We start from the raw sequence: 24569 nt of genomic DNA, 5'->3' as shown, positions 1-24569 counted from the left end.
TTTCTGCAACCCGCTCGAACAAGGAAAATAAAGTGTCAGGATCTCGCTCATTGAATTTTGGTACCAACATTAACTTTTTACCTACATCATATCTAGGAGAAAGTCCACTAGACCGCACACTGTCGCTGCCTGAACTATCATTAAGCTTGCCCTCCTTAACCAGGTTCAACTTATAGTGCTCCAACTCTAATTTGGTCTGTTCCGTTTTGAATTGTTGTTTAAGTTTCTCCTGTTCCAATTGCAATTTAACAACTTTCTGTTCAATACTCAAGGCCGCATTGGTCCCCTTAGGCTGAAACTCCTCCGTTTTAAGGACTCCAGCATCCACCAAGTTTGCATTCAAAATGGCTCTAATATTTTCTTTCAACCGTTTATCACCAATATCAATACCATAATGGTCCACTATTTTCAAAAGCTGATCTTTAGTGTATTGACCAAGAAGGTGATCAGAAGGAGAGTGAAAAAATTCATCTACAGAAGCATTATCAAAAACCCTGATTTAAAGGTATGAATTAAGCAAAACACCACAGTTTAATCCACAATGTATTTCCTCAGTTACCCCATGCAAACCAGTATGTAAAGGAACCAAAAAATCATAAGGAGACTTTTCCCCCCTAACCTTACCTAACACCAAAACTTACCTAACTAACTCAACCCTAGTCTTCTGGCAGTCACATGTGGGGGGTATTTATGCATGCTAAACCAGTGGAGTGAAGAAAGCAACCAGCAATTGGCCACTTTCCCACAGCCACGGAGATGCTCCCAAGCTTTGCTCTACCCACGTTCACCACCAGCCTGTAATTAAACCAGATGAACCCTCTAAACAGGATTCACCCCTTTTCCTGCTAGGGGAAAAAAACTCCTATTAACAATGGTTCTCCCTTATCAGTTCACACAGAAGAAAACCTGGAAAACACAAGTGGATCAAAACAATGCCTGAAACGAGCCTGCAACAGAAAATCCAAGGATGACCAGAACAGAGAGAGGGTTGTCACAGTTGTGAAGTATTATCATATCTGTGGATGAATGTGCTGCCAGTGTCATGCGGGTGAATAAAAGTGATCAGAAACACTCTAACCCTGTCTCGCTACTGTTCTATGTTATTACGAGCTGATGATGATGTTAGACTGTTCAATTATTAAACCTGCAGCACTTCATTCCTCTGAAAGATACGCCCGCCTCACCTGGTCACATGATATCACTACAACAAGGCACATCTAGAGCTGTTGCTCAGTGCAGCTCTACCTCCTCAGCCTCACAGATATCCGTTTACTAGACTGAACCACAGCAACCAAACCCGCTCTACAGGTTCTCCACACTTTCATTTCTGAGGAACCGTTCAGAAAATGGCGCAGAGCGTTCAACAGACGGAGAGCAGAAAAAATGCTTCAGATTCAGCTGCATCTTTCATGTCAGTGTTGGACAGCGATGAACACACAATGAGACAGATTGTGTATGAGCTCCAGGAGGTTGATACTGAGCTGAAGATGTTAGAGGGGAAATTGTTGGCAGGAGTTGCTATTCTGGGAGCAGCATTTCTTGGAGCATTACTCGTGGCCCCCTTTACTGCCGGTTGGAGTTTTGTGATATTTCTTCTTGCTGGTATTGTCCTCCTTTTTTTCATTCTTGAGCAGAAAAATAGAGAACACCAAAGTTCAGAGAGAGTGGGCAGACTTATTGAAGAGTTCAGGACAATTGTTGGGTCCTTGAATGGGGATCTGGAAGATGTGAAGACTTCCTGTGGAGAACTAAGGAGAAGATCCGTCGGAGCCAAGGCTTTGGAGTTCATCAGATTGGAGATGGATATTCTGGAGCTGCTGGCTGTCAGTGAAAAGCTGCGAACTCCTACGACACTGGACCGTATCACTGTGGTCACTCATGACTACAGCAGTACTTTGATGGCGTTTATAAAGATGAAAACTAAACTGGAGATATTAATAGAGTCTGATGCCTCAAACGTGACATATCACAAGAATGACTTGAATGACTCCTTCATGAATTAAAGCAATGTTGGCCAATTGGAAACCTGAAAAAAGAAGTTCTTACTGGTATGGTTACAAGCCAAGAAATCCATGCCACAATGTCTTTAATCGGAACTCAATGATTCTTCTATTGGACATCAGTCAAACAATACATGTCGAGATATTTTTATTGTTGTTATAACTGGATTGCATTGCTCCATAATAAACACAAATGTCAAACTACCACCTCTTCTCCAGTCCTGTGGTAAGCACCAGATCATTTGAGAGATTTGAAAGAGCAAATAATGATCAATTATTACACATTTTTTTTATATACAAAGAAAATCACTGCAACTAACATTAGAAGGAATAGTTTGCATTCTTTTATTTTGGTAGGCAGTTGTGTGGCTGTCAGCTGGGGTTTCTGAAAAATATGATTTTCAGCCACTTCACAAAAAGCCTAATAAAAATCAGTGTCAAACTAAGACCAGGATATCTAAGAAATAAAGCATGTTTACTTCTTTTTCAATAAGAAATGTGAGGTTTGTTCCACATTATAAACTGCTGACTCTCCCACACCAGTCGATCAAGAAAATCAACAAATTAACATAACTTGTTTTGCTATTTAAGTGCTTCTTGAACCTTTAATTCATATTTTGATCTAGTATTTATTAAATTGATGATTGCTGATGATCCTGACTCCTGATACAAAAGTTTAAAAAATTCCCAGCATATCATTATGGATTTGCCACGTTCACCAGAATGTGAATATTTAATTAAATCCACTTCTACCAAGAAGAGCATTTTTGATTTTTCAACTGAACAAAGGTCAAGCGACATTAAAAAACAAAACAAAAAACAACTACAATTGCCAAGGTGCATTTCTCTGACATTCACCCACAGAACTGTCGTTAGTCTACTACCGTATAATCTAAAGTTAAGAACGACTTGAACAACCTTTTTACAGAGCCAGGCTCACTAATGAACACTTTTAGTAACTATTAGTTACGAAGTTTGGTGTTAACTAAGTTATACGTCACGTATGATTCGCCGCAGTAGCATCAGAGACTCATGGGTAATGTAGTGTTTAGAGGTGGCCGACATGTTAAGAAGACGGACTTTTATTTTAGCCAACCATACCGCTCTCTCCCTCTAAATGTGGAGTAAACCGGAGCCCCGGACCGGCTCCCTGCTTCTGGTCTGACTATCTATCTCGCTATGTAGCTAATTTATTAGTTCGTTTGTTGTTGTTTTTTTAAGTCTATGGGCGAGTAGTTGTAGGCGAGCTAAGAAGCTAAGCTAACTGTTCTTCTGTTTCAGTGGTAGGTTAGCAGCAGTACCGACCCCTGCTGGTGTGGGGTCTCAGTACAGTTTTCTGTTGCTTTGACGATGGTTTCCAACGTGATGTATTTGACGTGTTTTCCGAAGACAAACAACAATACGGCAAAAAAACCATGCGATGCGACTCTTTCACCTGCAGGGGCGCTACTGTCACTGTTTTGGCGTTTCCATGTGAACGAAAACTCTGTCCCGTCCGGATCCTGTGTGTGCGTCAGCATATAAACTTTGTTTTAATTTTAGTTTTACTACGTTATCATGCTGCTCAGTCACGGGAGAACCAGGTGCCGGGAAATCAGCATAGCAACGCCAAACTCCATGGCAACGGTGAGTGGAAATACTCCATTACAAGAATAATATAAACAACAGTATTTTCTACTGCAACTAAAGTTACCAAGGAGTAAAGTAAACAGTAAATAGTTTGGTGTGAGTATGTTAAGAGTTTACCTGTCTAACAATGAGATAAACTAATGAACATGTTCTTATAAATAACTAAAATTACTTATTAATTGTGTATCAGAACCCCACACAACTACATATACAGTAAAAAAAAAACAACTATCAACATTCAAAATGGACACATGTGTTTCTGTCCGCAGTAAGACGTGGTGGCTTAATGCAAAAACAAAATGCCTTTGAAGCTTTCAAGTGACATCGTGACGTCACTTGCAGATGCAGGAATTCTTGCTTAGCCTTTAAAAAACACAGAAAAAGAAATTTTGAGACGAGGAAGACTGTTTTTCAAACAGTTCATAAAGAGCAACGGACATCTCGTTGTTAACCATATCAAAGATGCACACTGTGGACAATGTCGGTCACCGGTTTGCTTATACTCGTGGGGGCATGGGGACAGCCGGTCTGCTGCTGCCTAGTTTGGTAAGTTTTGATCACTGAGGTCAACTTCCCTAATGTGACAGCAGCCTTTGAATACCAGAAACAGGTTTGGGCTGCCATGGAAACAATGTAACACAAGATGGTGAACTTTGTACACAAAAAAGGCTTCTTCTAAGGCGACAAAAACCCGTCATTTCTTTATTTTGAAGCTGTATCTGTTCAGGAAAAGCTTGAAACTGATGTGTAACTGATGAGATTTTGTGTGCGTGTGTGTGTGTGTGTTGTGGTACTCGGCCTCAGCAAAGACCAAAGCCGGCCGCCTTAAGAGAGGAACTTGTGGAGGTCATCAAGAAGGAGAGGGCGTGTGACCACATGATTTCATGGCTGAAGAGGACAGATCGCGGCTACTTGCGGGGCGCCATCAACAAACACGTCAAGGACGCCGTGATGGAGCATGAGAGCAGCGTCGAGCAGAGAAGGAACAGGTCAGTGTTTAAAGAATTTAGTTAATCTGAGTGGAACCTTTTTGTTGAGTTCAGGTCCGTCATAGCGTTACCCACACAGTACATGGCTGACGCTGCTTTACTGCGGTGATCGCAGTTATTTACTTGTTCAAGTTCACGTCTGACACTGAGTTACCGCTGAGTTTTTCTCGGACATTACATTAACGTAAATGTTTACTCATCTGAGTTCAGGTCTGTCTCAGTGTTACCAGGTACATTTACCTGTACCTGTCAGTACTCAGTACTCAGTTACAGACGACTCTGGTTCTCCTCAGGCTGCGGGAGCTCCTCCTTCAAGAGGAAGAGCAGCTGCTGCAGGAGTTGGAGGGGCAGGCGGAGACGACAGAGGAGAGACAGAGGAGGAATAAAGAGCGAGCACGAACACTGAAGGAGCGTCGAGAGAAAGAGCGGCAGCAGCACGTCACCGATCAGATGGATCGACTCTTCAGGTAAATGTCTTCTCTCTGTCCGTGTTCTGTTTACCCACGGCACTACAACTCTGATGTTTCCCCTTCTTCTTCTTCTTCCTCCAGGGAGCACTGTGACGAGCTGCGGGTCGCCCTGACCAGACGCGGGGCGCAGGATGCTGACGTGGAGCGCGATGCTCAGATAGAGAGGCAGCAGGAGCAGCTGCAGCAGCAGGAGGAGGAGGAGCGCTTCTTCCAAGAGATGTGGGAGGGTGACGCGCAGGCCAAAGCCGAGAAAGAGCAGCTGAAAGCCGAGATGAGGCAGCAGCGCTACGCTGATCAGCTGAGCACCCTCCGCTCGCAGATGAATGAGACAGAGCAGCAGAGACAGAGGGTCAAAGAGCTGCGAGAAGAGGATGGTCGCCTTATGGTCTGCATCACCCTGAACGCATCACGAGACGTTTAAATACCACTTTTATTATCATCACCCTGAACGCATCACAATAAGTTTAAATACCACTTTTACCGTCATCACCCTGAACGCATCACAATAAGTTTAAATACCACTTTTATTGTCGCCACTCTGAACGCTTCACAAGACGTTTGAATACCCCTTACACCGTCATTACCCTGAACGCATCACAATAAGTTTAAATACCACTTTTACTGCATCACACTGAACGCATCACAATAAGTTTAAATACCACTTTTACCGTCATCACCCTGAACACATCACGATAATTTTAAATACCACTTTTACTGCATCACCCTGAACGCATCACAATAAGTTTAAATACCACTTTTACCGTCATCACCCTGAACGCATCACAATAAGTTTAAATACCACTTTTACCATCATCACCCTGAATACATCACGATAATTTTAAATACCACTTTTACCGTCATCACCCTGTACTCATCACAATAAGTTTAAATACCACTTTCACTGTCATCCCCCTGAACGCCTCACGAGGTGTTTTAATACCACTGAATTGATAGAGTCAAATTTGTAACAAAGGTGAATTGTTCTGCTGCTGTTTAACTTTGTGTTTGTGTGTCTGCTCACCTCTGTGCTCCTCGCCCTCCAGCGGCAGCAGCGGGAGGAGAACGTCCGGCTGGAGCAGCAGGAGGAGATGCAGATGCGCCAGGCTCAGAGGAACCAGCGCGAGGAGCTCGGCAACAACGTCATCCTGAAAACAAAACGTCTGCAGCGCGAGCAGGAGAACCAGCGGCGGCATGACGCCAGCATCCTGGAGCAGGCACAGGAGCAGCAGACGCACGCCAAACAGGAAGCCGCCGATTGTCGGGTAAATACACAAACAAAGCGCCGTACCTGAACGCACCTTCAGTCTTAGACACATCGCCACAGAACAGGGGGGCCCAATCCCAAAACCACTCCCTGCACACTGCCACTTCTCCACCGGGTGTCACTCCAAATCAAGTAGCGGGCAACCCTGACAAAGGGGGAGGCTATAGAAGAGAAGCCAAACTACTGGAACCCCTCCCCTCTACACCTTCACTCTACTGGAAATAGGAAACCACGGTTACCATAGCGATGGACAGATGCTGTGCTTGAACTGTCATAGGAGAAAAGAAGCATGAAGACGACAGCATTAATAAATGTAGACAAGGCATCGGGACGAAATGTGAAGGAAAAAACAGGGCGATATATATAAAACAAATATATAGATAATTACAGTGAAAATGATCTGGAAGAAGAACTGATATATTTGTTGAAATGTAGGAATAATGATAATGAAGAGTAACAGGGAAAACGATGTAGCATTAGCATTCCTAACTTATTAGACATGTAGACTTACAGTGGCACTACAACCAGAATGATTATGTTGTTCATTTGTTTTTATATAATATATATATATATATATATATATATATATATATATATATACCCTGAGAATGAGGCAAATTAAATATATTTCATATCTTTAAACGCCATCATTTTCTGTGAGTTTGTTTGTGTGTTAGTCGTTGATCCAGAACACTTGAGGAGTAGACACATCTATTTCTACGTTGTTTTCCTTCATTCTCCTGTTGCACTTCCTCCCTGGACCAGTCTGCACTTTTAAAGGTCTGGATCGTCCACTCACAGGTTTGGGGACGGGCCTGACATATGACGACGCTCTGGTGAAAAGGGCGAGTGGACGGGAGGTTTTGAGATTGGGCCAAAAAAAACTGACACGTTAGAGCATGTGCAGCGCTGTGAAAGGAGATGTGTCAGTTGCTGGCCTGTAGATGGCATCAGAGGGCTGTGTGCTTGTGTCTGTAGGTGGTGCTGCAGGAGGAGCAGCGTCAGTACCGTCAGTACCTAGGCGAGCTGCTGCAGCAGCAGCAGGTGGACGAGGAGGAGACGGCGCGACTCATCGGCGAAGCTCTGAGCGAGAACATGGCCAAGAGTGACGAGAGGGGCCGCCTGCAGGAGGAGGCGCGGCGCCACCTGCTGGACGAGGTGATGGAGGGACGACACCTGCAGGTCCAGAGGAAACGTAAGAGGAAAAAAAGACTCAAAATCAGGACTGAAACAGACAATGTTTACAATGTGTGTGTGTGTGTGTGTGTGTGTGTGTAGTGGATGGGGAAGCACAGAAATACAGTGAGTGGCTCAGAGAGAGAGACGAGCTGAAAAGACTCATGGAGGAGGTGAAGGTGAAAGAGGAAGAGGAGAGGAAGAGGTACGTCCCATGTTCATGTATTCACCTGTTCACTTGAAAGGTTTTCATGTGTTCATCCATGACCATGTGTTCACCCTTCATGTGTTTTTGTCATGTTTTTTCTGTTCTCCTTTCATTTATTCACGCGTTCACTCTTGTGTTCACACCTCATGTGTTCATGTATTCACGCCTCGTGTGTTCATGTGTTCACTTCTCAAGTGGCAATGTGTTCACTCCTCACGTGTTCGCTCCTCATGTGTTCACTTCTCACATGTTCAAATGCTTCTTCCTTTTATGTTCATGTGTTCACTGCACATGTGATCATGCATTCACGCCTCGTGTGTTCATACGATCACCTCTCATGTGCCAATGTGTTCACTCCTCACATGTACATTCATTCCTCTCATGTTCAAATGTTCATGCTCATTATATGTTCATGTGTTCACATGTCCATGTGTTTACTCCTCCTGTATTCGTGTGTCCCTGTGCTCACTCCTCTAATGTTCATGTGTTCATTCCTCACATGTTCCCTCCTTGTATGTCCATACATTCACTCCCCATGTGCTCACTCCTCGTGTGTTCATGTGTTCATGTGTTCACAGCCGCGTGGACAAGTGTAAAGCGTACGAGTCGTGTCTCAGAGCTCAGATTCAGCAGCAGCAGCAGCGTCAGATTGAGCTCAGGGCTCAGAGTGAGAGGGAGGAGGAGCAGAGGAAACATCTGGAGCGGCTGGAGCACCAGAAGATACAGCAGCTGCTCAACAGCCTCGCCCCTGCTACAGTCAGCTCCGCCCCCTGAATACTGTCAGCTCCACCCAGCTTTTGGGGTTGTGGTTTTTTAGCGTTGGACAAACAGAAACAGATTTTGGTCGATGGTGACACACCTACACAGACTACCAGCGATGAATCAATGCTAACAATTCCTGTTCCGTGTAGAGTTTATTTCCTGTTACCTGTGACACTGATAAACACATAAGAGCCTTTTAAAATCATATATGTTACTATTATTATTATTGTTCTTTGGTTTTATTAGAAGTTTAAACTGAAATAATTCTATATTGTCATGGTGGTCAAGACAGGAAGTGATCCTGGTGTGACATGGTGAACATGATGCGTAAACAGAGCGGCGTATCAGCTGTTTTTATCCGTTCATGTTGAAGTTGAGCATGAATGATGGATAAATAAGTGTGAGGTGAGGTGATGTAAGCGTGGGATCACACTGTTGTGTCACAACAAGCTGAGGTGAGTCACAAACAAACACAAACACTGGTCACAGGCATGAGTTCATGGAATTTTTTTCTGTGTATTAATAAACACAAATATTTCACAAGCCCACGTTCATGTATTCACCTATTCAAATCAGGTCATGTGTTCACCTACGATCATGTGTTCACTCATCATACGTTCATTTTTTCCTTGTATTCGAGATTGTTCTCTTTATTTGTTCATGTGTTCACTCTATTTGTTGATTTGTGTACTTGTGTTCACTGTTCCTATATCCATGTGTCCACACTTCATGCATTCATTTCTTGTGTGTTAATGTATCCACACTTCATGTGTTCACTCCTTGTGTGTTAATGTGTCCACACTTCATGTGTTCACTCCTTGTGTGTTAATGTTCCACACTTCATGTGTTCGCTCCTTGTGTGTTAACGTGTCATTTCCTCACTCCTTAAGTGTTAATGTGTCTACTCATGTGTTCACTTGTGTTCATGCATTCACTCCTTGTGTGTTAATATGTCCACCCTTTATGTGTTCACTCCTTGTGTGTTAATGTGTCCACACTTCATGTGTTCACTCCTTGTGTGTTAATGTTCCACACTTCATGTGTTCACTCCTCGTGTGTTAACGTGTAATTTCCTCACTCCTTAAGTGTTAATGTGTCTACTCCTCATGTGTTCACTCGTGTTCATGCATTCACTCCTTGTGTGTTAATGTGTCTACACTTTGTGTTCACCCCTTGTGTGTTAACGTGTCCACTCTTCATGTGTTAATGTTCCACTCTTCATGTGTTAATGTTCCGCACTTAATGTGTTCACCTGCATCACGTTACATCACAGAGAAAATTAAAAAAGTCTAAATTTAAAAGAAAAGTCTCCCACATCATCATCATCATCAGGACGCTGTGATGTCATCAGGGTGATTTTGGAAGGGGGTGTGGCAGTGTTCTGGGGGAGGAGCTAAACACGATCAGGAGTGTTGTCACCATATATTTTTTGTCCACTATTTCATAACTCTGACTGGCCTCTCTTTGAGTGATGAAGCCCCGCCCACAGATTTGTTCACACTGTTTCCTCATGTTTCTATTTAAAAAACCTATTTGTGCTGTGTGTTGTGGGCGTGGCAACTGGTGACAGCTCATACCTGCTGCAGGAGCGGTTTGGGAGTGGACTGATTGGCTGATGTAAGGATAATAGTTGTGCTCAGACAGGTCCGAGCTGTGCTGCTTCCCACAGTTTTCCTGGCGACTGAAGACGTCGCAGACGCTCGGCACTGAAGGCCTCGCCAACGCTGATGGATGTAATGACCTCACCATGAAGAATAACTACAACCTTTATGTCAAGGTAAGGCTCGGCTTAATCACCTGAACAAAGGTCACCTTTATTACCTAAACACCAAGGCAAAGGTCACATTTATCACCTTTAACAGCAGCACTGTGGTGAGACATTGTAGTCAAGTATAAAGAGACTGACAGTGGTGAGACAGGCTGTAGTGAGACAGGCTGTAGTCAAGCATACACTGGGGAAAAAAAGGCTGACAACCCAAATTAATGTCTTTAATTAGTAATACCTGAGTGAATTAAGTGCATCATAACTAAACCCTTTACCAAGTTATACGAGGACAAGTCGCCTGTCTTTAGTTTGAATAGACTTAATTAAACGATCTCTTTGTCAACTATTTCCTTTTTTTGTTTCTCAGAGTAGTTAGACAGGCTGCAGTGAACTGTGGTAATACAGGCTGAAGACGTGTGACACACTGTAATCATCTTCACTGAGACGCACTGTAGTGACATGTGGCAGAACAGGCTGTATGTGTAGTGATACTGGTCAGGAGTAGCTGTAGATGAATATTTTGGTCAGTAGTGAACTGTGGTGGTCTGCACTGGACTGTATTGGTCTGTATTGAACTGTAGTGGTCTGTAATGGACTGTATTGGTATGTAGTGGTCTGTACTGGACTGTATTGGTCAGTAGTGAACTGTATTGGTCTGCACTGGACCGTAGTAGTCTGTAATGGTAAGTAGTGAAGTGTAATGGTCTGTACTGGACTGTACTGGTCTGTGGTGAACTGTAGTGGGCTGTGGTGAACTGTAGTGGTCTGTGGTGAACTGTACTGGTCTGTAGTGAAGTGTATTGTTGTCTGTGGGTTAATGCTCATCCACCATCAGCTGTTTATGTAATGTTTGATGGCGTCTCTGTCGCAGTAGGAGAGAGCAGAGATGGAGGACGGCCGGCGTCCACATGAACAATGTCTCGTGAGGCATTTGTAACCTCTGACCTCTGAATATTGTCAACGTTTGCAACTTCTGTTCAAGTGTTGTGACAGAAATGTCAGAGGGCATCAAGTCTATTAAAGGTGACATCGAATGCTTGTATTGCACATATATGTTAGTTATGGAGGTCTACTTACATATATTAACTTGTTTTCATGGTCAAAAACCTCCTAATCGCTGCAAACGAGCCAATATAAATATCTCCTCACTGGCGCTCTTGTCAGCCACGCTGTTTCAGATCAAAATCACACCCCAGAACGCGAACTGTGTTGTGATTGGCCAGCCAATGAGAGCTTTCCCACTGTCCTGTGATTGGCCAGGTACCTGGAAGGGACGTAATTAGCACGTCAGCTCTCAGATACGCAGCTCCCCCTCTGGCACGATAGATGCTCTACATCTCAGCAGCTACAACGAGAGTAGCTCTTCTTCTGCGGTTGAATGTACGCAACCGGATGTGCCCGGATGAGTGCCCGCACCAGGAGGAGCTACGGTGGTGAGAGGAGTGAGGTTTACTGATGACATCATCAGCAAACAGAAGTACCATTCTGCTTTGCAGAGCCCAGGAAAACAATAAAACCCTATTTTCTCAGCAGTGGCTGAACTGTTTGTTCTGAAACTTCAGGGTTTCATAAACGAGGTAAGGACGCAGATACACACACAAAAGCAGCGTTAATTGGAGCTTCCGGTCTATGTCCGCTTTAATGTATAGTGATACGTATATATATACATACATATATATGTATGTATATATAGATATATATATATATATACATATATATAAATAAATGTGTGTATATATGTATATATATATATAGATACACATATATATACATATATATATGTATACATCTCACTCAGAAAGGATAGAAAGTGACTGATATCGGTATCGCACTGTAGGTGCGTTTCATTGATATCGAAAGTTGGATTTGAGAACCGACCTACCTGAAGGGGACAACTACGAACTCTGAAATTCAGTCTTTTGATTACAACTGAACTGTACCAATAGTTCAGACTGCAGGTGTTTGTGTTTCCAGACATAACCAAACTATGGTTACTTTAATAATGATGACATGGGTGTGTCCACATTTTTCACATGGCTCTCAAACACGAATGCAGGAAAAGTAAAGGAGCATCATCTCACTGGTCCTGCCAAGTCACGGAGCAGAACTTTGAGACAGAAAAACAAACTCAGCTGGAGCTTCACCGTGCAGTGACGGGGCGTGTCAAAAATGTTCACACTGTCGTTGCGTGTCGTCTCACCAGTGACACAACAGACTATTTAAAACCCGATTTGTGCAGCTAAGCGTGTACAGGGTGAGTCGTCGTCCTCCTCTGCAGAAATCTGATTTGAATCTTATTTTGAAACCACTTTCGAGTAAGGTTTGATAAAATCTGATTTCATGCGGGATAAAAAAACTGTACTTAATACTTAAGTATTTTACATTAAAACAATGACCATAAAATTTAAACCCTCTTTCCTGCCGTCACCACCAACATACACAACAAATACATAAGATATACCAGCAAAACTCATCATATATGATCAAAATATTCTGTAACTGAAATGTATTATGTTAACCTAAATGCATGGATAATAGCAAACAATGGAAAGTACAAGAAAAGTAATTATAAAGTCAATTGAACTTATTGTTAAGGTTATATTTACCCCGGCCGTTGGTGTGGTCCCGCCCCTTATGTTGACACCCGTGTGTGTGCGCTGCGACCGTAGAAACCTGGCTGCGCTCCAGGGAAACGGCCAATCAGCGCGCGCGTTATGTGTCAGGAAGTACTCGACCTCTGTGACGTCATCTCTGGATCATCTGGTGTTTCACCTGCGCGGAACCGGAGGAAGAAGGAACACCTGTGGAACACCCGAGTACAACGCCCCGACACCCTCCGTCCCCGCAGCCGAACTTTACCGAACACAGTGACCGAAACCCCCCACTCCCCTACCACCACCACCACCACCCGCCGATCGCGTCCCAGGGACAACGGACAACAAGTGTACACCTGGTGAAGTAGAGACACTGCGGGATAATGCTGGTGCTGTTCCGGTTCTAGTGATGGTTCTGATGGGAACTAAAACGGTGTCGTAGTTTGTTTGGATACCGAGTGAGCACGCGCTAGAAGATGTCTGTGGACGAGCTGTACACAAAGGTGAGTGTGTGTGCGCGCGCGCGTGTGTGAGGTGGTGGGGGGAGACTAGTTTCTGTTCAGACTGATTCACCTGTGAACACAGAACAGTTGACTAAGCAAACTCAAGTTTTCAAACAAAGATGTCGACATACACCAAACCTTATGTCAAATTTGAAAACCTTTACGCGGCAGGTCCCGCGCAGCCCCAGGTTCCAGACAACAGGTGCACGGTGAATCAGGTGGAAGTGTGACGCAATGAAAAGTATGATGTAGATCATGTGTGAGCCGAAGAGTGCAGCAGGACGGATACATGACTGCTGTTCGATCTCTTCATGGGATGATCTGTCAGGAAAGACCGTTTGTAATGAATTGACTGATTATTGAACGGGGTTCGGTGTAGATGAACTGTGGGACATGCAGCCCGATTTTAGCACAACACTGAACAAACCTCATTTGAATTGCAACGAACTTTGGGCGGCAGGTCCCATGCTGCTGCAGGCTGTTAGACAGCAGGTGGAAGTGTGACGTAATGAAGTCTATGTGGTGGATTTTGTATGAGCCGAATGGAGCAGATGGCCGAACAGATCACTGACGTTCAGTCACCTCATGAGACAGTTTGTCATTTGTGACAGCTGGTGACAGGTTTGTGATAAATGATCAGAATTTTATAATGGAGTTCAGTTTTGTTTTTTGAGAAGCAGTTGGGTGGTCTTGTGCATCACTGGAAAAAGAAAACAGCAGCTTCACAGATCAATGAAATGATCATAAGCTGATGTAGCTCTAACTGATAATTAAAGTTGATTTTTAATGTTTTTATGTTTCAGGATCAATGAAAACACAGGGAAATCACAGGTCCAGACAGTTCCTCTGTGAGTTCTAGTAAAGTAAAGTACATAGACACAATTATTAATGCATAAAGTTTCTGTGTTCAGACCTTTTCATTCTCTGCGTTTTTTTTAAAAACAGCAGTTACAGCTCCAGACAAAACAAAACAACAATAAACGGTTGACATAGTTACATTCAAATGACTCTAATATACAGTCAGATGCAGTGTTAGTCAGGCAGATAGGAGTCACCATGTCCATGACAGGTCAACACCTTTTTAAATCCCTGAAAAACGTTTCCAGAAAGTCTTTTTCTCAAAGGTGCAGTCTTTAAAAATCTAGAATTAAAGAAGAGAGATGATTACTCATCGCTCCGTGTTAACTTTATCTGTCTGAATAATACACTGAACAGGTGAGAGACGACTTATCTCTCTCTTCATTTTCAGAACCGTGTCAATTTTCTTTGACACGGTATTATCGGATACATGTAAAAGAGACTGGACAAAGAAGCCACACAAGATTTTTTCTATAAGAAAATCTATAAAAAGAATCCTCCTCTGGGGTGGAAGACAAAGCAAAAAAATCTGAACTATCCCTTTAAGTTTGAAACAGATTTTTATCTCATATATTCAGGACAATAGATTCTTTTTGAACCTTTAGTTTTGTCTTTGTACAGTTCACAAAGGAGCTGGTTTTCCCTCATTGTCAGCACAAAACTGTGCTGCTAGTAACGTCTTTGTTATGTTTATGCTAACTTTTCTGATCTTCAGTTGTGCCCGTATGATGACAAAGCTGCTGGCTGCAGTGTTTAACCCTGTAGTCATCATGGCAGACAAGTGCTCAGACGTTGATAAATGTAGGTACCATGCAGCGACTTGTATGATGTGTCAAAAGGTAGAACTGAGAAAACTAATACAGTCTGTACACTGCTGCTAATGGAACTGCAGCGTCCTCGACTAAAGCTTAGATTCACTGCTCACTGAAATACGATATTATTACGATGTTTAAGTCACAATACGATATTATTACGATGTTTAAGTCACAATACGATATTATTACAATATTTAAGTCACAATACGATATTATTACGATGTTTAAGTCACAATACGATATTATTACGATGTTTAAGTCACAATACGATATTATCACAATATTTAAGTCACAATACGATATTATTACGATGTTTAAGTCACAATACGATATTATTACAACATTTGTCACAATACGATATTATCACAATATTTAAGTCACAATACGATATTATTACAATGTTTAAGTCACAATGCGATATTATCACAATATTTAAGTCACAATGAGAAATTATCACGATATTTAAGTCACAATACAATATTATCACAATATTTAAGTCACAATGATATATTATTACAATACGATATTAGCATATTTGTAACAATTGGATATTTCAGTCACAATATAGTATCACAGTATATTATCACAATACAATATTATCAAAATATTTAAGTCACAATGAGATATTATTACAATACGAAATTAGCATATTTGTAATAATTGGATATTTAAGTCACAATATAATATTATCACAGTATGATATTATCACAATACAATATTATCACGATATTTAAGCCACAATATGATATTATCACAATATTTAAATCACAGTGAGATATTATTGCAATATTTATGGCAGAATCGATACAGTGAAATATCGCAATATTTCCTTTATAGGATCAATAGCAGTATTGATAAGTGTCAGCATTGATAAGTAGTATCAGTTTCAGTTAAAAAAAAAACCTAAGGACACATGGATCCCACTCCCTTATAAACTTTAAAGCTTTATTGTGAAACATTTGCAGTGACACGTTCAGATTATTTCTGTCTCACCAGGAGAAAGACGACTTCCTCACATATGCAAATATTTCTAAAAACCTGTAATGACTGGTTGAGGATTAAATTTAATCTCTTCATCAAGAAAGGGACTAATAGTCCTCGTGTCGACATGTATTATCTTCTCAGATAATAAGTGCCCAGTGGAAAGATAAACCACAGGGTGGAGTGGAACCTGCCACACACAGGTAGCAATTATGTTTTACATCATCTGACTCGGCATTTATTCTCTCCTGATGATTCTCATCAATGTTATTGCTACATTTGAAATCAATCATAGCGAATACTGAATTTTTAAACATGAAATCACAAATGAAATCACAGCATCTCTCCACAAACATCTCAAATAACTTCTCCTGAAGCTGAAAGAGGAAGTGGACGAGTTGTCACTTCCTCTGCTCTCATTGTAAACTATTGTTTTAAGTATTAAACAAACACTTGGGTGTTTGTGTGAGCCCCTCCCTCTGACTCCCCTAGTCCACTGAGAGATTAATTAATCCAGATTTGAAATTCTGAGTGGGGATAGATAGGATAATTGTTGGGGGGGGGGGGGGGATGCCATCTGGTTGTTTGTGGTCGGTGTGTGTATGAGAGTCATGGTTTCCTCTGCTTTGTCAGCTCTTTTATTAATGTTACAGTTATTATTAATCTCATTTGGAGGCAGGGGGCGCTGTAATCTACTACAGTGGAAATCTGGTTGTTGATAATGCAGTTTTGTGTTGAGCTGTTTTTGTTGTTGCCGTCATTGATTTTGTTTTTCCCTCATCTGTGTCGTTGTTGTCTTTGTGGTTGTTGCTGCTGCTGCTGCTGTGTGGTTGCTCTTGTTGTCATTGTTCCCCATGCTCCTCTTGTTGCTGTTGTTGGTTTTTGTTGTCACTGTTGCCGTCATTGTTGCTTTTGTTGTTTTTGTCACTGATTCTGTTGTTGCTGCTCAGAGAAACAGTGGTGAAATAAAAGGAAACTGACCTCAGATCAGTCTGTGGCTCAGTAGGACGATGAGGACACGTGGGCTTTAATATAAAAATCACACCATGTGTGCGACAGGTGTCAGTGTGTGTGTGTGTGTGTGTGTGAACGGTTGCCATCTTTCTTGAAAGTCAGAATCCTCGACAGGTGTTGTGTCTTTCTGTCGGACACACCCAGAGTTCACTGGAGGCTGATATCATTTTGCTCACACACCAGTGGGCGGAGTCTCTGCGACTTCACCTGTGTGTGTGTGTGTGTGTGTAACCTGAGACAGATTCATGAGTTCACAGACTGAGATTAACTGCAGGCTGCGACTGGGCAAATTCAAATGAACATGCAGGCAGGAAACTTAATCCTGCATCAGACGCTCTTTAGCCTCTTTTTATTGTTGCTTGGTGGCCCCTCCCCTCCCCCACTGATAACACATTCCTGCAGGCATGGGAGCATCCACCGGGGGGAGGGGCGTCACCGCTGCGTCCTCATTATTTGCAGGGTGTCCCGCTGAGACGCCACTGGACAGTGTCAAATGTGTCCCAGATAAACAGGCATTGATAGAGGTCAGGTCATAACACAGGCTCCAAGCAATCAACTCTAAACATTTTAATAATGACTTAAAGCGCTCTTCCGTTATGGTGATTCACATTGACACATTATTAGTTGAGTTAAGTGTCACCTGCTGAGTGTAATCACATCATGAATGTGCGTGTGTACATACAGTCGTACATTGCTTTGATGTGTGTGTGTGGTAATGAATGACACACAGGTGTGGGGAGTCGTCATGTGCTGCTTCCTCCTTCCTGTTAAAAGAAGGAAGTTTAGACGGTTCCGGTTCCGAGAGGATGGCAGCCTAAACTTTTAGCTCCCCGAAGGTTTTACCAATTAACCCCAAAAAAACTTGATTTTGTTAACCCTGGTGGGTATTTCTTAAAAGAATGAGGAAAGCGGTTACTAGTAGAACTATATTCAGCATGGATTCAACAGAAGACGACCAAGACTCGAGCATCAGCCGAAGCAGCTCTCCGGATTTACACCCACGGGAAGACGATATCCCTGATGCTAGCCTTAAAAGTATCTTCAACGAAATTCGTGAGTTCAGAAGAGATAACAGGGAGCAACTCTCTGACATTAAGCAGGAATTGAAGAGAGCGAATGACAGACTGGACGAAGTAGAAGGGAGAATAGATGAAACGGAGACCGTGCTTCTAGCAACGACAACGTTAATCAAGCGGCTGACTCAGCGTCAGGCTAGCTTGGAGGCGAGATTGATTGATCAGGAGGCTCGAGCCCGGCGTGTCAACCTGCGTATTTACGGAGTACCCGAAGGCACAGAGGGCACTGACATGGCTGGTTTCCTGAATAACATGTTGAAAACTTCACTCGACTTCCCACTTGACGGAGACCTTAAGATTGAACGGGCACATCGGGCTTTGGCACCGAAGCCCACCGGCCCGCAGGCAAAACCTCGCTCCATAGTGGTCAGGTTTGGCAGCTGGCAGATTAAAGAAGAAGTGATAAAGAGAGCGTGGCAGAAAAAGAAGGTGCTTTACGACAACGTTCGTTTCTATGTTGACCATGACTTTCCTCCTGAAGTGTTAAAGAAACGCAATGAATACATCGAGGCCAAAAAGGTGTTGAAGGAAAAACAAATAAAGTTTCAGACGCCCTACCCTGCAAAGATGCGGATTTTTTATGATGACGGCACCCGGTTGTTCCAGAATGCGGCGGAGGCTACGAGGGATATGTCGGCGCGAGGGCTTCCGGTTACTGTGGTGAAGACCCCCGCCACACCGGACCAAGAGGAGGTTCTCCTCCTGTCTACCTGGCAGGGAGTAGGGGGGAGGCCAGGTCGGAAACCAGGAGTCTATTGCTGCGAGCGGCAGCGCACATCCGAAACACCAAAAGAAAAAAGACAGACTTAAGGAGTTTAGAAGACAACCCCGCTAGGACACTGTTGGTCACTGATGGATTGTTTCCTCACACTTTACAGATAAGTGCTCTCTGATTTTATGAAATGTGTATCATACACTTTGCTTTGGTTTAGCTATGCATGCATAACTCTACCATACAGTTTTGCTCTATCTGGCCTGGGCTCGCGTCTAATCATAGTCCACACTTCTATTTTCTTTGTTTAATCAGATGAACGGGACGTGTTTGGCGAGCCATACTCGATTTTTTTATTTTTTTTTTATTTCTTTTTTTTCTCACTTGGACTTTGGCTGAAATGCAGCCGCATTTCAGGGCCCCACCACTACGTCGTGGGATGTTCCCTTATGAGGGCTTTGACTTTACAAGGTCCCACAAGGCTCCTTTGAAACGAGCCTCAGCATCGGAAGCAACTGTTCCAAATTGCACCGGTGATGTTATGTTTCAGACTGTTGTATTGTTTCTGTTCGTGTTTCTTGGGAAAGATAGGTTCAGTATATGTACTTGCAGGGATGCCAGGAGAGATTTTTGGCTGGGTGATAATCAATGTAGCCCACAGTAGTAGACGATGAATAGGCAAACCCTTAAAATGATTTCTTTTAATGTGAATGGGATTTTAAATCCAGCTAAGAGGAGGCAGATACTGGCGAAAATGAGAAGGGAGAATGCGCAGATTGTGCTCTTACAAGAGACACTTTCACCCCACTGGAACATGAAAAACTTAAACGAATGGGTTTTTCAAGGGTATACTTCTCATCTTATAAATCAGGTCACAGGAGAGGCGTAGCAACTTTGAGTTCACAACAAATACCATTTGAACAGATCTCGGAAACATCTGACAAGGAAGGGAGATACATAGTAGTTTCAGGCAAAATAAATGACGTAAATATAACAATCTGTAATGTTTATGCTCCCCTGGGAAGTAACTTTGCTTTTTATAGAAACATATTTGATCTGATGATAGAGGGCACAGGGGTCATCATATGTGGTGGAGACTTTAATATCCGTCTCAATCCGAAACAGGATTCATCCAAAAACCCAGTTATTACGCGATTACATAGGAAAATGATTGCATTAATGACAGAACTTAGTATATTAGATTTATGGAGGGATTTCTATCCATCAGGCCGGGACTATACTTTTTACTCACACCCACACGATGTTTATTCAAGGATAGATTATTTTTTTGTGCTAAAAAGAGATCGTCATAGAATACGTGATTGCGATATTGGATGTTTTGATCTCTCCTGCACTGTGGACATTATCGATAATCCGGGTTGAACTTTGTGGAGGTTGAACACAAATATCCTAAATAATCCAAGATTCAAAACCCAAATGAGAGAAGAAATAAAAACGTTTCTAGAAGAAAATGATAACGGAGAGGTTTACTCAGTTACGGTGTGGGATACTTTAAAAGCTGTTGTTAGAGGGAGAATAATATCATTCTGTTCCTATGAAAAGAAACAAAAACAATTAAGACTGATAGACCTTAATAAAGAACTGAAAGACCTTGAGACACAACATAAAAAAGAACAAAAACTAGAAACACTAACTGGATTAAAAGCAACTAGAGATGAAATAAATAAAATATACACACAGGAAGTTGAAAAAAAGATGATATTCACAAGACAAACTTATTATGAGTCAGGAACAAAATCACAAAAAATCTTGGCGAGAAAACTGCAAAAGCAACGAGCAGACAACACTATATACAAAATAAGGGACATCGATTGTGGAACTATACGATATAAACAAGAAGAAATACAAAGGACATTCAGAAAATACTACAAATGCCTGTATACACAACCCCAATTAGAAGGTGACCAGCAAATTGATAACTTCTTAAAATCTCTCAAATTACCTGCTTTATCAGAAGAACAAAATAGAATATTAACAGCCCCTATAACTGAGATAGAGCTGAATAGGGCCATCTCCACCCTGAAAGCAAACAAATCACCTGGCCCAGATGGCTTCTCCTCGGATTGGTATAAGGCATTTAAAACTGAGTTGGTGCCAATCCTTCTCCAAGCTTGTAATATGACATTAAAAGATAATGAAATGCCCCCATCTTGGAATGAAGCAGTGATTTCCTTCATTCTCAAGGAGGGAAAAAGTAAATTGGAGTGTAGTTCATACAGGCCTATCTCGGTGCTGAATGTTGACTACAAGCTTTATACAACCATCCTCGCCAGAAGACTGGACAAGGTTCTTCCTCAGCTAATACACAATGATCAGACCGGATTTATCTCACAAAGACAGACTCACGACAACATCAGGCGATCATTACACTTAATACATCATATCCAAAATAATAATATTGAAGCTTGTTTAGTTAGTCTAGACGCCGAGAAGGCCTTTGACTTGGTAAGTTGGCCTTTCCTTTATAAAGTTTTAGAAAGATTTGGCATGGACAACGTTTTTATTAGAGGGATCCTTACATTATACAACAAACCATTGGCCCGGATAAAAATAAATGGTTACCTTTCAGATACTATTTTACTAGAACATGGTTCGAGACAGGGATGCCCGATTTCGCCCCTGCTATTTGCACTCTATATAGAGCCCCTAGCTCAGTGGATAAGACAGACTCAGAGTATTAAAGGCATCTGCATTAATGGAGACAACCACAAGGTGGCGCTATATGCCGACGACGTCTTGGTTTATTTAAGTGACCCTCCTAATTCACTCCCCAAATTAATGGTCTTTCTAGAAACGTTTGGTAATTATTCAGGATATAAATTAAATATACAAAAGACACAAATTTTGACTATCAACTACCAACCCACAAAGCAATTTAGGGACAAATTCCATATTAAATGGGATCAAAATTCATTAAAATATCTATGAATAAACCTGCCGAAAAGAATTCGAACACTGGCAGAGATAAATGATGGCCCCCTCTTAACAAAAATTAAAGAAGACATGCATAGATGGAACTCAGTTTCTTTTATTTGTCCCAGAATTGATTCTGTAAGAATGAATATCCTTCCACGATATCTCTTCTTATTCCAGGCACTCCCTGTAGAAATTTCCTCAAAACAATTTTCTGAACTGGACAAGATTATTTCCAGATTTATTTGGCAGGGTAAAAAACCCAGGATTAGGTTTAAAACCTTACAACTTCCAAAGAAGCAAGGGGGGATGGCACTACCTAATTTTAAGGACTATTTTTATGCAGCTCAGATTAAACCCCTGATTAATTTGTGTAACCCATCCTTTTGAGCCAGATGGAAAGATATCGAACTCTCCACTCTGATTGACCCCCCAATACAAGCAGTACTACCGCACAAACATCTGGGAAGATTTGTAGACAAGGCACAGAACCCATGGATCAAAGCACAGCTAAAAATCTGGAATATGATAAAAGACGAGTATAAATTAAGTAATAAATTACAGATAATTCAATGGTGTGCCTATGATCCGGAATTTAGGCCTAACACGATTGATAAGGGATTTAAATCATGGATTTTGAATGGAATAACAACATACTACTCTCTCACAGAAAAGGGACAATTTAAAAACTTTGAAAAGTTGAAAGAAGACTGTAACCTTGAAAGAACAGATTTTTTTAGATTCCTCCAGGTACGTAACCACTTTGAACATATCAGAAAGGACACTGATCTTAATGACCCGATATTGATAATTTTTATTGATGCTTACCAAAGTAAATCGAATAAGGGTGTCATCTCTAGAATTTATAAGGGTCTACTGTCTAAAAAAACACACAGTTCAGGATATGTTAAGGAAAAATGGGAGAGAGAGGGTAATCTAACAATATCTGAGGAGGATTGGCTCGGTGTTTGCCAATCCCAGTGGAAATGTACCAGCTCGCATGTATGGCGGGAGTTTGGCTGGAAGTGTTTGAGCCGCTTTTTCATTACACCAAAACAAAAGGCACATTTTGCTGGAGGCGAAGCTGCGTGCTGGAGACTATGCGGACACCAGGAAGCCAATCATTGGCATATCTTTTGGGAATGCCCAGTGGTTAAATCCTTCTGGACAGAACTTCACAAAGTATTAGGCAGCATGTTTAATACTAATCTACCTATGCAGTTTTCTACATTATTTTTAGGAAATTCGGGTTCACAGGTCAGGCAAGCTGATGAATATTTATTTCGTATTTTGATAACCGCTGGTTAAAAAGCACTGACACGGCGTTGGCTTCTCCCTGATCCGCCCACAATACAGGAGTGGATAAGTATAGTAAGTGACATTTACCTCATTGAACAGATTACCTTCTCCATTCGCCTACAGAAAAACATATTTACAGTACAGTACAGTATGACATTGCACTCCATTATGCCACTCCTTTATTATTGCACTTTCTTTTTTTTTTTCTCACTGTTGCACATTTTACATTTTATGTTTATAATATTTGTTTGTATTGCTGCTATGTTAAAACAATTTCCCCTTGAGGATGAATAAAGTATTTCTATTCTATTCTATTTACCGAATTGTGGACCAAATGGGTAAGATATATTAGTTTTGAACAGGCAGAAGTATTGAATGGATGATCCTGTAATGCTATTTTTATGCTTTATTCTTGAATGTTTTATTTGGCCTAACGACTAGTGTGTATTGTTTTACTTTATTTATTTAAAAAAAAAAAAAAAAAAACTCCCTGGTGGACATTTCTTTATTTGCTATCTTTCCCAATTTGTTTGAGTTCTCAAGTATACTTTTATTTGACTTTTTGAATTTTTTTTTTGTTTTGTATACAGAAATTTCAATTGTGAGTCGCGGAAATACCATTGTTTATTTGAAATGAAAGTAATTGCTGTATTGTAATGCTCTCACAAAACAAAAATTAAAAATTAAAAAAAAAAAAAGAAGGAAGTTTAACCTGCTTTAATAGGGATGACACAATATCACTCCGATACAGTCCTTTTTAGATCTCTTAAACGACAAAGCTGTTCACAACACAATTGTGCATGTCAAGAAATGAATAGCCCAGAATTTGATTCAGTTCAATTTCATGGCCTTTCTCATCATCGTCCCTAATGTTTATACATGTGTTTTAGTATGAAACATGGTGTTTTTAGTGTGATCTTCTTCGTGTGGAATACTGTGTTTAAATTGGAGCATGATGAAGTTCTTGTGTATAATGTGATTTTGTTTTGCGTGGAACATGAAGCATTTAGTGTAGGACATGATGGAATGTGATGTTTATAGTGTGGAACATAGTGTTTTTAGTGGAGAATGGTGATGAATCATGATGTTTGATGGGTGGAATGATAGTCACTTGGTGAGTAAACTTTCTTTGTTTCTATAGCACTTTTCACTGATCACAGTGTGCTTTAACAATAAAAGTGTAGAGTGGCATAAGACAAGATGAGGGCAAATTAAAGTAACACAATGATTAAAATACATCACATAAAAACATACCATAAAAATCATGCCACCAGTCAGCTAAAAACCTTTTCTAAATAACAGTGTCTTCAGCTCAACCGAATCAGCTCGCAGCTCAACAAACAACAGATTGGACTGAAGGTCACCTCTGGTTTTATATGTGTGATGTTTATTGCATGAAATGTGATGTTTTAGCATTGAATGACATGTTTTTACTGTTGAATGTGATGTTTCAGTGTGGGATGTCATATTTTCTTTTGGAACATGATGTTTTGGTGTGGACAAACCAATGTGACCTCTGT

General features: G+C 41.5%; 2 protein-coding genes across 5 annotated transcripts in view; both read left to right on the top strand.

Annotated features, from left to right (window-relative positions):
- The first annotated feature begins 3017 nt into the window (after window positions 1-3017).
- cfap53 (cilia and flagella associated protein 53) lies at window positions 3018-9041 on the top strand. Of its 2 annotated transcripts, none has more exons than XM_058616851.1 (8): window positions 3018-3626; window positions 4434-4618; window positions 4912-5085; window positions 5170-5473; window positions 6132-6350; window positions 7331-7547; window positions 7631-7733; window positions 8315-9041. In XM_058616851.1, exons 1-8 carry the CDS (start codon window positions 3558-3560, stop codon window positions 8508-8510), a joined length of 1467 nt encoding a protein of 488 aa, XP_058472834.1. In that variant the 5' UTR covers window positions 3018-3557; the 3' UTR covers window positions 8511-9041. The 2 variants fall into 2 exon arrangements, with proteins under 2 accessions (XP_058472834.1, XP_058472833.1); XM_058616850.1 differs by lacking the exon at window positions 3018-3626 and adding an exon at window positions 3980-4175.
- A 1074-nt stretch (window positions 9042-10115) lies between these two features.
- The window catches only part of myo5b (myosin VB), a 29058-nt gene continuing 14604 nt past the window's right edge, over window positions 10116-24569 (top strand). Inside the window, exon 1 of one of the 3 annotated variants that reach the window (XM_058616849.1) lies at window positions 10116-10275. In XM_058616849.1, coding sequence (XP_058472832.1) covers window positions 10246-10275 — 30 coding nt within the window. In that variant the 5' untranslated portion in view covers window positions 10116-10245. Of the gene's footprint in view, window positions 10276-13009; window positions 13361-24569 lie in introns of those variants that run through there. The other 2 variants (XM_058616847.1, XM_058616848.1) reach the window with 2 other exon arrangements.

Source organism: Solea solea, chromosome 19, assembly GCF_958295425.1.
Source record: "Solea solea chromosome 19, fSolSol10.1, whole genome shotgun sequence".
Classification (NCBI taxonomy): domain Eukaryota; kingdom Metazoa; phylum Chordata; class Actinopteri; order Pleuronectiformes; family Soleidae; genus Solea; species Solea solea.
This window is presented reverse-complemented; position numbering and strand designations above follow the sequence as displayed.